We start from the raw sequence: 15,364 nt of genomic DNA, 5'->3' as shown, positions 1-15,364 counted from the left end.
AATGTGCTAAGCAATGCAATTCATGCTTCAGTAATACTTCATGTGGGGGAGAAAAGGGTTCCCTTTTGTGAAACACAAGCGTGCTTTGCATATACGATGCTTGGCACAGGAAGTCCTGAGCCATCTGGGGCCATCTGCTGATACTAAAGTGTTCCAGTACACAGGATCAGGTATGGAATCAACAGAGTGACTCAAAAGTATCTGGAGACAAAACATCCATTTTGTCTCTTATATCATCTCATTTTGTGGTAATACTGGTTAATGTAAGACGTGCTTAGAAGCACGCTGATGAAAACTTCAGTTCAAGGTTGTATCTGCAAACCATGTAGCTTCAGAGAATTTCAGACTTTTGCAATTGCTTCATCCTGGTTATTTATCACCTTATGTCTTGAGATCTGATTGTAGAGGTAGAAAGATAGAAGGTGGGCATCTGTAGCTTGTAGAACAAGGATGGAGGGTTTTTTGTTTAGATCAAGTGCCTTTACCATTCTTGCCTTCCTCCTTTGATACATACACAGTAGGGCAGTGGAACAGCTGTTGTGTTTGGCTAGATATGGGCAGATTATATTTCAGGAGATCTTTAATTAAAGACAAGTACAAATAAATTGGTTTATATTCCACAGCTTTGCTTTAATTCTCCAAGGTTCTGTGATGAAATGTATAAACAGTGCAATGTCAGCAGAAAGGTATTTCCCTCAGAGCTTACTTCAATTCCCCATGGCATGACAGCTGCCTGAACTCTGTGCTGATGTGGGTGAAGAACCTCACCTCCTGCCTGCACATCCTTTCTGGCTGACACAGCCTGTGGGCCAGGCTCATCTCTAGCAGCCACAGGAGCAGGGCTGCACAGCCTCCCTCAGGAGAGCAGTGCCTGTGAGGAGTGTTAGCCTCTGCAAGCTGAACAGTGCAGCTGAGTTGTTGCCATTACTTACTAGAAGGTATAGCAAGTCTAGGACTGCTTTCTCCTGGGTGTGACAATGTCCTTTGGACAGCACAACACTGTCAGCACCAGGGCAACAGCGATGCTTTGATCTCGTACCAAAATCCTCGCTCAGTTCTGAGAGAATGTTTGAGAATGTAGAATGATTGTTGTTCAGTTCACTTGTGTTTGTTAGTGATGATGTGCTGCTAGTTAATGTTTTCTTCTCCTTAAAGAATGAAGACACGGGACTAGCTCTCAGGAGGTGCTAAAAACAGATCAGAGGGTCTCATCAAGGCCGTGTAGAAAAGCTGGGGGTTTTGTTTCTCTACACTAGCAACTAGTGCAGCCCAGGAAGAGCAGAGTTGTAGAGTCAGACAGTTAACTGTGAGGACCTGATCTTCACAGTACAAAAGTTTCATGTGATTTTATTTCAGACCACCATTAGTCCAGATTTATGGTCTGTGAGCCACCTGCAATGGATCATTTGGGTTGGCTTTAGCCAGAAGCAATCTAGTTTGCCTGCTGTGTGTGCCCAGAGCCACAGACCATAGCACAGTGGGTGGTGACAGTCAGGAGTTTCATGCTCCTTGTTTGAACTGACTCTGATTTAGTCACACCAAACGTGGAATTAGGACAAGGCAAACATAAGTGGGTAGTTGTTCGTGCATGCTGTGACCAAAGGATCATTTATGGTTCACTCTACAGCATTTCTAAGAAAAATGAGCACCACAAGCACAGGGCAGCAGTCATGCATCCTGACCACCTCCCAGCTCTGCTTCAGTACCTGCTGCTGCGTGCACAATGCAGAAGCTCACAGTCAGTCTCCAAGCAGCTGGCTACAAGCAAACATGGTACTACTTCTACCCCTGTGAGAGCACTAGATAGTGTGGAGTAAGAATAGAGCTCTCATAGCTTGGGATCTGAATATTTCTTTTTCATCAGATCCTACTGTGAGCCCAGTGTAACCTGCAGAAGTACAGGGAGAGTGATACTATTTAAGAGTTTGGATTACATTTTATTGTGGAATTAGAAATTATAGATAAGTTGAGGCAAAACATCTGTCACAAGCACTGCCACAGCCTGGCCTTAACCAAAGGTCAGATCTCCTTTGCTGGCTATTGCATGAGAATGGTGCCTGTGAGCTGGAAGTTGTTAATAAAGGGCACAGCATGATCACAGGCTGCTGTGATCGTGTGAACACCCTTCGATTTCCTTGGCTTTGTACATTGCTGTAGGGAAGTTATTTACTGCTGGTTCTCCTTTAGAAAGGGTGAGCACACTACTGACACTGTACTGTAACAAAGAGCTTTGTGTCAATGTGTCAGAATGTTCCATGTCTCCCGGCAGTCCATCAAACATTGCATCGATACAGTCAGTACTGGAGGTGTCAAACAGAACATAAGTGCACATAAAATGAGTACAGAGCTGCAGTATGAAATTCATTAACTCATCTCAGCCTTCAGTATCATACAGTGGCTTGCAAATATATATTAAAAAAAAAATTGGCTGACTCTTTTCCAAACAAGAATTTTTTCTGCAAATTGTGATGACCCCTTGCTAGAGATCCTACATCTTCTACACACCTAAGGCTATGCTAAGTATGTCAAACCTTTGTTTTTACTTCATATACGCAATCACATTACTTCACAAGGACATGCGGCTGAAAATCACTAAGCTGATTGTCAGGAGGTTTTAAACTCTCCCTCATTGGCCTAGAGTTGAAATAGCCTGTCCCAAACTGGATGCTGTATTTGGAAGCCCTGACTTTTTGATTAAAAGTGAGCTGCTTTCTGTCCCTGGGAGGGTTGCTGGCAGCAGCGTTTACCAAGGGATAGAAACTGCAGCCTGGTGCTAGTAAGAAAGCCTTGTCTTCAATATAACATAGCCCAGAGGGGAGAGAGGAAGAGCCAGAATCCCACAGTCTCAGAGAGCTCTTAGGGGTTTGATCTTGATCTTTGTTCTATGCTGCCTTCCTCCATCTCTGGAAGAAACTGCACATTTCTGGTCTAGGATAGATTTCATGCACTGGAATTCTTCCCAGAGTTGGCACAGCTTCAAAGGGTTTTAATCTTGGCTGTAGAACCCACATGCTGTTGCAAAGATCCCCAGGGAAAAATAGCTGGAAATGGACAAAAGAACAACAAAGCTACAGGCTCCTCCAGGAGGCTAGAGCCCAGTGGGATGATTCCCCAAAAGCCAGACATAGGCAAATCCCTCTCTTCATTCCCCATCTCCCGTAGGTCACCACTAAGCATCCTTGCTCTTGGGTTCTCTGCAGGACACTTGACATTCACAGTGTGCCATACTCTTTCCTTTGCTGGTGAGAGCTCTCCCTGCAGATGCTGAGTTAGGGCCTAAGTAGCTTTTCCTTAGTGGCATTTTCCTGTCTCTTCAAGGTCTCAGAAGAACCTTCATCTGCCAGAGCCCTTCAGTCACTTGCTGCAGCAAGCAGTTCCAATGATCTCAACTGTTGCCACTGTACAGAGAGCCCTGGAGATGAATGCTGAGTCCCTTCACCCTTCTCTGTACATGGGCACTCTACTTCAGCAATCTGTCAGGCTTGGCCATAAACATTAATTTCAGCCCATTGATTTATTTCTGAGGTGTGGGGTGAAGCACTTACCTCAGCAACACAGAGCACTGAGGCCCCAGAACAGTACTTGACACAGCACTAGGGTATCCACCTGTGTAGCTACACAGCAGGTTGATAAATTTCTATCTACTCTGCAGGTGCAAGGTTCAGGGGGTTCTGACTGCACAAAAGAGAAATAACCCAGAAACCTGAACATGCATAAACTGGTTGTTGTGGAACATTATTGGTCTTTAATGTCAAAAAGCTTGGGTCTGTTTCTACTCAGGTTGGATTGTGAACTGTCAGCAAAAAGCAGATCAAGAGCAGTGCTGAGGTTACCTGTGAAGTCTGTTGTAGCTCTGAGGAAGGCTATTAGTTGGAAAAGGAAATTCAGTTCCAAATCAGATACTAGCTTTAACGCACAAGCCTGATCCTGCAAGCCTCACTCATTTAAGTGACTGTCTTGCTTTCAGCAAGATTGGTCCAGCCAGCAACTCTCAGTAGCTTGAGCCAAAAGTTTTTATAGATAACTACATCCAGGCTGGAGGGGAAAGGGAGAAGACAGACATAGCAAAACTAATTCATTTTCCACAAGAAAGCAGTAATAAAAATAAGATAGTAAGGGAGCCTTGCCCTTAAGGTTACTGAACAGCTACTGAGTTAAAGGAAAGGCTACCATGTTTGGTAATAAATGGTGTCACAGACTGCAGGCATCAGCAGCAGTTACTATGGTCACAGCTTCCAAGACAGAGACAGGCAGGAAGAGAAAGATGGAAAAAAGAAGAAATAGTAGAGTTAAAAAAGGGTTAACTGGGACTTTGAAGGATCAGTGTCTAAAAACCTTATTGAGTATAGAGTCAGAAATCCTTGTTGTTCCGAAATTCTGGCATGCTCCAAACCCTCCTGGTGGGCTGGGTGCCTCGTTCCACATCCTCAGAGATGGTCTTGATGTCACTGATGAATGGGGAAATCCTGGACCGAGATTTAAACGTTGTTAAGGAGAGGCTGGTTCTGTTCTTTGTGTTCCATTGCCTTGCAAGCTTCTTGGCCTCTTCCTCCTCTTTGATCTTCTCAGCAGCTTCCTGCAGGACGGAGCGGAAGAGCCGGGATACTTCCTGTGCTTCTGGTTCGTACTCAGCGACGACTTGCCGGAACCTGGAAGCACAGGCAAGGCACAGCTTTGATTAAAAACATCAAATTACGGATTGCTGCCAAATCACCGCGCTACGCTTGGAACTTGCACTTTCCTGCTAAATGGGACTCCCTGGACTGGAGAGAACAACGACAAGGAGGGGCTGTGAAAATATGCCCAAGGTCTCTAAAATAACAAGCAAGCCAGGGAATGTAAGGAAGCAATGAAGCACTGTTTCTTATAAGCACAAGAAATAATAGGGAGAACCAAAGAAAGCTAGAAGGCAAGTTTGAAGCAGAAGGAAATGGTCTTTTCACACACCACCTATTAAACCAGAACTCAGTGCTATCAATAGCTTAAGAAACAAAGTAGTTGGACAAGTTTGTGGAAAATGTCCCCATCACTGCTGATTAAACGTGATTGTCCAAATGCACATCCTTGCTCGAGGTAGTCCCTGAACTGCAGCTTACCAGAAGCTGAGGGTAGACCAGGGGAAAGCCCCACTAACTTCCCCTGTTTCCAGTTCTTGTTCCTCACAGAATTATGCAATGCCTTCTAGACAAAGGAAAATCCAGTCACTTTGATTGTCTTTCAATATTTAACTTTCAGCAAAATGGTATTTCATCTTCCTATGGATTTCTGTAAGATAATGGACTGGCTCAGCTGAAAACATCTTGGTTGGCAACACAGTGCTGTATCTAATTAGAAAATTCTGAATTACTTCAGTGCCTTCTCAGCAAAGTGCTCAAAATGGAGTTTTTTGAAATTTATTAGGCTAGCTTAATACCAAGGAAGTGAAGAATCACCACTGTTTATTTTGCAGGTGAGGAAGATAAGATGCAGAGTAGAATAGTTTTCTTGAAGCCACTGAATGGGCCACTGGCTGGGCAATGAAGAGAGCATGCCATTCCTGACACCTTGTTGGGTGAATGGTCCCCAGCCTGGAGAGCATGGGATCCACTGCCAAGGCTCACACACTGGTCACATTGATATTTTAATTGTGCTGTAATAGTATGTATTTGTGGGAGATGGTAATATGGCTATTCTTCTAATAAATCATCAGTTCTTAACATAAAAATTATACCTGCAAGCAGACACAGAACTAAAGTAGTACTTCACTAAAATCCAGGTATTTGTACTGCAAGAAAGCTAAAGTGTATAAAGTAAGCATTTTGATATTTTTCTCCAACAGAACTTAGAAGGATGGAAAACAGTAGGACTGTATTTAAAAATGCCTAATACAGCAGGAGCTGATGGAGTAAGATATCGCCTCTTGGTTTTTTGATAAGCCCTAGGAATGTACAAAGGAGTTTAGCACATACAGAAGTGCACTGCTTAATGGTGTGCCAAAGGATACCCAAGATAATAGGGACAGAAGGCAAGTCAAAGAGAAGCCAAAAAGACTGTTTGTACATTTATGTATTTTGATTCCTTCTGTGGAGGCCTGAATTTGGGCACACATGTTGACATCCTGCTGCATCCCAGATATTTCTCTCCCAGCAAATACTAGCAGCTATGTGTACAGTTGTGGAGACACCAGTGTTGCTTGCTGAGGGAACTCCATGTCAGCAGAAGCACCAGTCCCTTTCAGTGTCAAGCCAGAGCAGTTTGACACAAAATCTACCAAAATCACTAAAATGTTCCTTAACTGCTTCAGTTGCTTTGGATGAATTCTTAGTCTCCCTCCACTGCTCCCTCACCAAAAACCTCTAAACTTTGAACGTTTGGATGCAAAAAGCCTCTGAGGTGCTGTAGTCCATGCGGGTACTTAAATACTGATGCAGTAATATGAAACCAAAATGTGCAGAGCCTGGAAGGGCAAGAGACTATCTCTTGCTGAGGGTTAGCAGACGACAGCAGGAACAGGGGTTTGCTGGACATTGCGAACTTCCCTTCTGCCTTCTGAGGAGGCACTTCAGTTGCATTATCAAAGGTACAGTTTTCACAATAAATACAGTTCTCCCTTTATCCTATTTGAAGCATAGACAGACTAAGTCCATAGAAACCCTAGTCTTCACAACATCCTTCTTATTATACCAGGGAAAGCAGCTTCAAAGGATTTCTATTGCAGAGGTGAACTAAAATGAGTCATTCCATTATTTTAGGTCTATGTGTATTTTAAATAGAGGTGCTATCATATTTTATATATATAGCAGTACATCCTCCTCTTTTGTATTGGCAATTGTGCACCCAAAAAGCCTCACCACTGTCTCCACTTCTAGTCATACTGCTAGATTGTGGCTCCAGAGCAGGTAGCAGCACGTATCAGGCTATTACTGGACCAGTGCCTGGCTCTGGGAACAGAGGGAAATTGGATGACATGACAGCAAATAACCCCCTGAGCAGAGAGTTCTAATGCTAATGCCCTGTGTTGCTGATAACACTCCCAACCAATCCAGCTGAAATAGTTTTATGAAATCAGGGTCATTTTCCACCTTCACAACGATCTGCCTGTTTGCAGTCTTCTTCTCTTAGTTTTGTGAATTCTGCTGTTAAGATTTACCTCTACCTTTTCAGGACCAACACCAAAACTACTTCATATGGATTTGAGTAGGTCTAAGAAACAAAGAGAAAGCAATCCAAAAGATTGTCTGCCAGTCACACAATGAAAAGCCATGCTCATTCTGATGGAGAAGGGAAAGGGCACCCTTTTCTCTCCCCTAGTGGGATGAACTAACTTCACCATCAGCACATTTGTGTAAGGGACAGCTCAGGTAAGAAGTCCAAGAGGTGTGCACACCACAAATATTTCTCAGCAGATAAAATGGACAGGTTATCAGGGCTGAGCTCCAGCTAGACCAGTCTGCGTATCAGAAGAAGATGATGTTTTTGCTACAGGCACCTATACATAACCAAAGCCATCTTCCCCAGATATCAGTGAACACCAGTTGATGTGCTGCGTGATCCAGCTGCTCTCTGCACAAAACACCCAGTATATAAAAACAGAAAAGCACTGGAATCAAGAAATACGGGCTTGTATCTTGGGAAACAAACTCCACACAAAGCTGCTCAGCAGAATTAAGATCACAAAATTGCACAAGGCTCATCTGTCTTCTAGCACAGGTTAACACCCTTACGCCTTTGCATGGGGTAGTTTCAAATGAGGCAACTGCACAACCATGTCCAGAAACAGCAACAGGATTTCCTTACTCATCATAAAAGCAGACCTATCTATCTTATTTGTGGCTTAAGCCACAATACTGCTGGTAGCTATCCTGTAATGCATCGTGCAAGTCACACAGTCTGAGACGTGACTGTCAACAGAACTCGCCTTGAACCAGCACAGAGCCCTGGGGAGGATGTACAGGCATACACAGGGATGAGCACATTCCCCAGTCCAGGCAGTGTTTTAATCACAGTTCAAACAAATCTGTTCTTTAGATGGTGACCCTTCCGTTTCTTTATAGGGCTGTTGGATTTTAAGGATCTGGCCGTGCTTGGCTCATACTGGCACTGCTTTTTTAAAGCTTTGTCACCTGCCTGTGTTATTGTGTAGGTCCCCTGTACAGTAGGTTCCCTAAGTACAGCCTGAACTTTAAAGACCTCTTAAATTGAATGCAATTCTGTGGACTTAAACAATATGCTTATAGTTCAGGGTATTCCTGAGTGCCTGCCTGAACGGGGAGCTCTAAGTAGATTTAGTCATTCAAAGAAAACATGGGGTTGCTTAGTGCTAATAATTAGCTGCAGACTCCTGAATCTATATTTTGAGCAGTAATTCTGGTTAGAGGATAAAGCTATGAACAGCTTTGCTAGAGAAGGCTCCTTGACTCCCAAAGAATTACAGCATTCACACTAATTGCAACACTCATGTCACATCACCTCAAACTTAAGCTTGTAATTGTAAATAAATCTATTTCTCTTTTTAGTCATTTGTCTTACATTCAAGCTTACTAGGAAGGCCACCTTAAGTATACACAATCCTTAGAAAATTACAAACCTTAGCTTGTGATATTGATTACAACTCAGATCACCAAAATGTAGGTTTACATTTCCATACTAGGGGTTTTTTGGTTTCCCTCTGGGCAGAGGAGGACAGAAACCAACTGTTTCACTTTTGCTGAAACTGAAAGAAATTAAATGAACTATAACTAGCTCTGACTGGGGCTAAAGCTCTGAATAAAGATGGGAAAAATCTAGCATTTTTGTATTGGCAACCTACTATTCTACTTGTTTAGTTTAACCATGGCATTTAGGTACTAAAAGCCTCACCAAAATCACTTTCATTTCCCTCGGCTGGCTGCAGGATTTCATTTTAAATAGTCAGCAATCTCTAATCCAGTAACCTAAAGCTAGGTTACTCCTGAATGCAATAGCTTTATTTGCATGAGGTGAATCAGAGTCTCCAGATATCTGATGCTATTTGCAGTGTATTTGAAGCCTTCCAGAATTCCAAGGGAATCAAAGAGAAGTTTCCCTTGACCCAAAATACAAAATAGGCAATCTGGATCTGAAAAAAACCCTCTCATTTGTGAAGTGCTCCTTTCTGGCCTACTGCACATCTAAAGAAACAAATTTAGAGAAACTGCCTCTCAGTAGATGAGACTGTAGCCACAGAAAAGGACAATTTGGATAATTATTTAGACCTTTAGAGAATGAAGTGGCATCTCTGACAGCTCATATAAAAAGGTTTTGTTCCGGCTTTGACTCTGAACTCTGAGTCTCACAAAGAAGACCTTGCATGACACAAACAAACTCTGCAGCTTTGCAAGATGCCTGCTACTTGTGCTATTTAAGAATTATGTGCTTGTCGAGTGCAAAAAGGACTTCAAAAAGGACCTCAGCTCTTCAAATGTCTAAAAAGGAAGGGAAAGGATCAAGCTTACTATTTCAGTCAAAACCAAGGACTTGGGTAGGGTACACACTCTGCATTTGAATTTCCGAATGCTAGCTCACAGACTGTTCTTCGGTGGAAGATTTTTCTAAAAACTGCTACATGTTAGGCAGTCACAGAGTACTCAAGAGAAATTATCAACAGTGCAATGATCTTGTTAATAAAGTACTTCATTGGAAATGTGGAGATTGCATTGCATTCCTACTAAACTCATCTTGTGGAATTTTGGAGAAGTTCCTAAAATCTCTATCTTATCTCATTTCCTGATGAGAGAATTTATCCAGTTTTGGCTGTCCTTCAGTTAAATTGCATGCTCTTTCTTTCTTTGTCCTGTACATTTTCACCTCCTAACATCGCAAGCCCCATTTTTTATTCTTTGTTTCCTCGTCAGCAGTGAAAATTCCATTGAATCACAGAGCTCTCTGTTAGGAGGTAGAAAAGAAGATGGGCCAGCTCTTAACATTTCCAACACAAGATGAAAGGGTTATTGAATAAAACTAGGACATATTAGTTTGAGACAAGCAAAACACAGTTTTTTATAACAGAGTTGTAGTTCAGGAGTGGAACTCTGCCATGGGGTGCCAAAATGCTGAAAGTTTACATATGTTCAAAAAGAGAAAAGCCTCCACAACCTAAACAACTAAAGGAAAAAGCCAGTTATGGACAGAAGGCCCACTTGTGGTTTCAAAAGTCTCCCAGTTACAAGGCACAGTAAGTTGGATGCTGTATATGATGTGGTGTAATTGTCCCTGCTGTTGGATTTGCCTCCTTGTCCTTTGCTCTCTTCCTTACACTGGTGCCACTGGCCTCTCCATCACATACAGACTGCACATCAGATCAGCCACACCTTTGACCCAATCCAGCTCCACCATTTTTGTGGCTGTGATAATCCCTTCTCAATCACAGAACTGAACCAACAAAGGTTATGAAATCCTTTTTTTTTTTTTTAGTGTGGCTCTTCTAACCATGCAAGCTCTGTAAAACGTGCCATTTCTTGAATCATAGTGTAATGCAATTTATGACAGCACCCTACATCAGCAATTTGTAAGAGGAGTTTTAAGAGGATGGTTTTAGCTTTTTTTCAGTCATGCCCACAGAGTCCACCAACGTTGTTGAATACATTTATCTACTGCCAGCAGTATGCTCAATCCTGAACAATAGTGAATAAGCAATACAAGTTGCACTGAAATCACACATCACACACACAAAAAAAAAAAAAAAAAAAGCAGAATAGCAAGTTTCATATGACTCAGCTTGATACTCTCCTGAAGAGGATGAACCTTGGGGCCTCCCAGCTCCAGCAACCGAAGCCTGCTGTCATGGAAATAACCTGTTTGCCAGACCAGCCTTGCTCAGTGGCCCTGGGGATGGTAAAGATAGCTCTGAATCCCAAGGGGTTTGAAGTGGCTTGTTTACAGCATAGCTTGGAGTTACACAAATACAAGGCAGGTGCTGTTGCCAGCAAATTTTCACTGGAGAGGTCTTGGTCACTGAATGATCCCAAATCTCTGATTCTGCCACCATGGCAACATTTGCAAGAGCCAAGGCTCTGTGCCAGCTTGCTTCCAAAGTTCAGTCCCAGGAAAGATGGGAGCTAAAGAGGTAATTTTGGCATTCTTTCCTTACTACACCCTCTGTAAGACAGAGGACCAGCTATTTCCAGCACTTATACAGCTGTAGTTCAGGAGCCACAGATTCATTTGTTCAAGGGAAAGCAGGTGCCAGCATATGCAGTGAGGGACAGCAGGATGGTGAGAGCCCTCTTGTATATGTTCTGCAAGGTCTGTCTTTGCTCTTATCCCAGCTGAAGGGCATGTTGGAACAGAGGAAGTTGATTTCAAAGGCCCATTTCACAACTTTGCTTTGGCTCAGGTGGACTTCAGAGTCACTGCTCCTCACTTGCACTGTACCAAGTGCAAGGGTTCAGCTCAGATCAGCCACCCCAAAAGGATAAGAGCCACATCCCTCCCTTCCAGTTTGGATGCCATAGCAGGCTTAGAGCAATTTCTAAAGGCATTTTCACAGAAGGTCACTCAGCTGGCAAGCAGCAATAAGTCTAGCACTTGAAAGGCTCAACAGCAAGTCTGAGAGGCTGTGTCTGCATCTACAGTGCAGAGGTCAGAAGCAGCAACTGCATCTCATGACTCCATGTCAAGGGTGAAGAGGGAGGGTAGGGAAGGGAGACATTCTCTGGGAATACCTGGCTCATAGGCTGAAAAAATAATAGCACCTTTTGGTTAGTTTGGACACTGGGGACGAGTACCTCAGTAGACCTGCTGTGGACAGCCTAAATCAAGGAATGAAGGCTCCAGTGACAGGAGGTAAACCAAAGGAGGTTGTTCAGAGACTGTGGTACCTCCACCCTCACAGTTATTCAGCAATGGACAGGACAAGGCCCTAAGCTACCTGATCTGACTTTGAAGGTGGCCCTACTCCAAGTAAGAGGTGAAAGTACATACCTCTAGAGGTCCCTTTAAACCTCAGTTTCTCTGAGATTCTAAAGTCTGAAGCAAAAAAAAGCCAACACGATACTGAGATGGTAACTGTTCATAAGGCAAGGTAAAGCTGTTCTTGCTACTCAGGAGCATAAAGTACTCAAGCCAACGTCAGAGGGAAGTGGCATTTAGTAACTTCTTGGAGGAAGTGATGTCATGTTAAACTGACTTAAAACATTAGACTTCTTTCCCAAAGACACTATCCCAACATGACTTATGATACAGGATGCCAAGTTTTGGTTCTGTTGGGGCTGGCAACGCTCACTCTCTCCCCACATACCATAAAGAGGAAAGGGGGAAAGGAAAGGTCTGTATCATCCCATCCTTTACTGTACCTGAGTATGACAGGCCCGCAGTAGGAAGGATGGATTTTGGTGCACATATCCTCCAGCTGCAGCCGCTCCCCGGGGCTGATGTCATAGCTCTGCTTTGGATAGCTGACCAGCCAGCCGTAGTCCACCCCAGTCTTGATCTTGCGGTATTCGTTCTCCCTCTCGCGCTGCTGCTTCTCTGCCTGCTTGATCTGCCAGCCCAGCTCCATCATGAGCGTTTCAACCACCATTTCTGTGGGGTTCCTCTGGGAGATACGGTTTGGGGGCTCATTCCACCTGAACCACGATGCCAATGACATAATGCTCGGTGTGTCTTCGCTGGGAGTGGGTTGAGGGTAGAGAAGGAGAGAAAAAGAACATCAACACACCTCAGCTGAGAGCATTTTCTCCCCCACATCCCTCCAGTCTGTTGTCAAAATTGCCACTGGATAGCCATGTGGAAATAATTGGTGCTGGACACTTTGAGAAATCTCATTCAGCCAGCTTGTGCAGAGGGCAAGACAAAGGGAGAAGAGGCACCATCTCCCTTAACTTCCACTCACCGTGTAATTAAAATGAGTCACAGTCCTTACATCTTAAATCAGGTTACAAGGATACCTTGCTCCCTCCAGGCTAGGCTGGGGAGGCATTCTCCTGCCCACACATGGGGTTCAGGCTTGTCTGGCTGAACCTTCATGGGAGGGCATGACCTTCCGGCAACCCTACCTGTAAAAACTCGATGCGTAGAGTCAAACGATGGTTGGGAGCTACATTCTAGCCAGGAGATCCTTAGGGAGGAGGCAGGATAAGTAATCTGGTGCAGTGGGTTGAAGCTGGTGCCCACCCAGTGCCTGCCAAAGCTGCTCTATCACCAGCTGCTCTATCTCCTCCCCAGCTGGACAGGAGAGAGAAAATGTATGGCAAGGCTCATAGTTCGAGATAAGGACAGAGAGAAATCACTCAGCAATTACTGTCATGGGCAAAACAGACTTGACTTGGGTATATTAGTTTATTACTAATCAAATCACAATGAGATAATGAGAAACAAAACCTTATCTTAAAACAATTTCCCTCCACTCCTTTCTTCTTCCTGGGTTTTGCTTTATTCTCAAATTCTCTACCTCCTCCCACCCAGCAGCACAGGAAGATGGGGAATAGGGGATTGTAGTCAGTTCACCACACATTGTTTCTGCAGCTCCTTCCTCCTCTGGGGCAGGACTCCTCACATTCTTGCCCTGCTCCAGTGTGAGGTCCCTCACAGATCCTACCCAGAACCTCTTCTAACATAAGCTTCCCGCGGGATCACAGCCTCATTCAGGCATCCAGCTGCTCTGGCTTGGGGTCCCCCATGGGCTGCAGGTGGATCTCTGCTCCACCATGGACCTCCATGGGCTGCAGGGCACACCTGGACTGCTGGGCTCAGCCTTGGCCAGCGGTGGGTCCATGTTGGAGCTGTCTGGTGGTGTCTCTCTTGGACACGAGGGAAGTTTCTGGCAGCTTCTCACAGAAGCCACTGCTGTAGCACCCCCCACCCCCCCCCCCCGAAACCTTGCCACACAAACCAAATACACCTGGGTGCGTTTGCTGCTGCTGTGATTTTTGCTGCAGAAGCACTCCTTCAGCACCGCCGCCAGTGCCGAGGGAACTGAGGCTGGGCTGAGAGGGAAGCAGAAGCATACCGAGGTTTAAACTGTTACTACTTCTAACTGAGAGGTTTCTACTGCTGGGGAGTTACCCAGCACTTAGAGGACAGAGCAAATTGCATCAATCAGCTCAGAAAAAGATGGAATTAACTCCCCACCCAGCCAATCCCTTCATGTTGTCCCTTCAGGAGGACAATGCATGGAACAAAGTTATTACCTATTGTACTTGTATTTAAACACAATGGAATCCTAAACAGGCACTAGGGAGCTGAACAGGAGCAAAACAGCATCTGTTTCTTCACACACTGCACTTACGTGCCTTGTTGCTCCCTTCCATTAGCCCCTGGGGAGAAGGGGTGGCACAAATAATGATTGCAGCTGGGATTACAGAAAGGCTACTCCTGGCAGCAGCCCAATCAGGATATGGCGTCAAAAGTTAACATGAGGGCAAGGGATTAAAGAGTCTGATTCTGCAGGGCCTGAGCAAATCCTCGCTGTTGGGACACAGACACGAAGACAGACACGAAATGGAGAAAAACATGCTTTTGATTTAAGTTTCCACATTGGGGTCTAGGGCCTTTAGTGACAATGAAAATCACCAACAGATCATAACTACACGGTATTCCCACTACAGCTGAGAGCCATGAGCTCCCAGAGTCCCTAGATGAGAAATGATCAATAGGATTCTGCCCTGATTGTGAGGAAGAGATGCTTCCATGCATCATTCACTTGTCATAAAGTAGCCTTGTTCTCTTTCAAAAGTGTTCATACTATATAAATGCATCACACCATTAAAGGCAAATGCTCCAAAAACCTGGATAGTCTGTACAGTGTCCCATGTTTGTAATTATTTCAGGCTCTAATGCTTAGGCTTTTCTATAATCAGGAAGTTTGCCAAACTGCATCAAAGGACTAGTTTCTCTAGTCCTATATCCTACCTCTCTCAGCAAGCAATACCAGTTTCTTCAGAAGGAGGACATAAAAGGGCTGAAAACTTCCACAGGTCACAGAGGTAGCTACCTCAGAGTGTCAGGCCACAGGTCCTCTCCCGAGACTGCATAAACAGGAATACCTTGGCTGGTTTACAGTGCTTGTACAGGAGAGATGGCTGCAGTGGCTGCTTGTGCCCTGGAGCATCAGATGTGATTATCCTCATGACAGGAGTCACAGTCTGCAGCTGCTGCAAGTAATCCTGCTCCTGTCTCATCTCTGTGCTCTGGAGGAGGAGGAGCAGCCAGTGCTTCCATTTGTTTTTATCGGCAGGGTGACTCCAGCTAGCAGCTCCCACATCACCACGCAGCGCTCTGGTGTCTGCCACTGGCTTACTCACCCGAGACACAAGGAACAAACTCAGGCTGGAGCTACTGTGCTGACAGCTTCGAGTCTGTGGTCCCAGCACTCCAACGTGTACCTGGAGCTTGCTACATGGTGGCCCCCACTCACCATTGCACATCA

General features: G+C 44.6%; 1 protein-coding gene across 5 annotated transcripts in view; it reads right to left on the bottom strand.

Moving 5' to 3' along the window:
• Positions 1 to 605: 605 nt before the first annotated feature.
• RD3 (RD3 regulator of GUCY2D) overlaps positions 606 to 15,364 on the bottom strand; it is a 22,364-nt gene continuing 7,605 nt past the window's right edge. For 4 of the 5 annotated variants that reach the window (XM_085054890.1, XM_085054892.1, XM_085054888.1 and 1 more), the window contains exons 2-3: positions 12,291 to 12,605; positions 606 to 4,649 (exon numbers count right to left, since the gene is read on the bottom strand). In XM_085054890.1, coding sequence (XP_084911016.1) covers positions 4,352 to 4,649; positions 12,291 to 12,586 — 594 coding nt within the window. In that variant the 5' untranslated portion in view covers positions 12,587 to 12,605 and the 3' untranslated portion in view covers positions 606 to 4,351. Of the gene's footprint in view, positions 4,650 to 12,290; positions 12,606 to 12,992; positions 13,151 to 15,364 lie in introns of all 5 variants that reach the window. The other variant, XM_085054889.1, reaches the window with a different exon arrangement.

Source organism: Lichenostomus cassidix, chromosome 3, assembly GCF_008360975.1.
Source record: "Lichenostomus cassidix isolate B80296 chromosome 3, HeHo_3.0, whole genome shotgun sequence".
Taxonomy (NCBI): Eukaryota; Metazoa; Chordata; class Aves; order Passeriformes; family Meliphagidae; genus Lichenostomus; species Lichenostomus cassidix.
The sequence above is the reverse complement of the archived record's forward strand: the minus strand, read 5'-3'. Positions and strand labels throughout refer to the sequence as shown.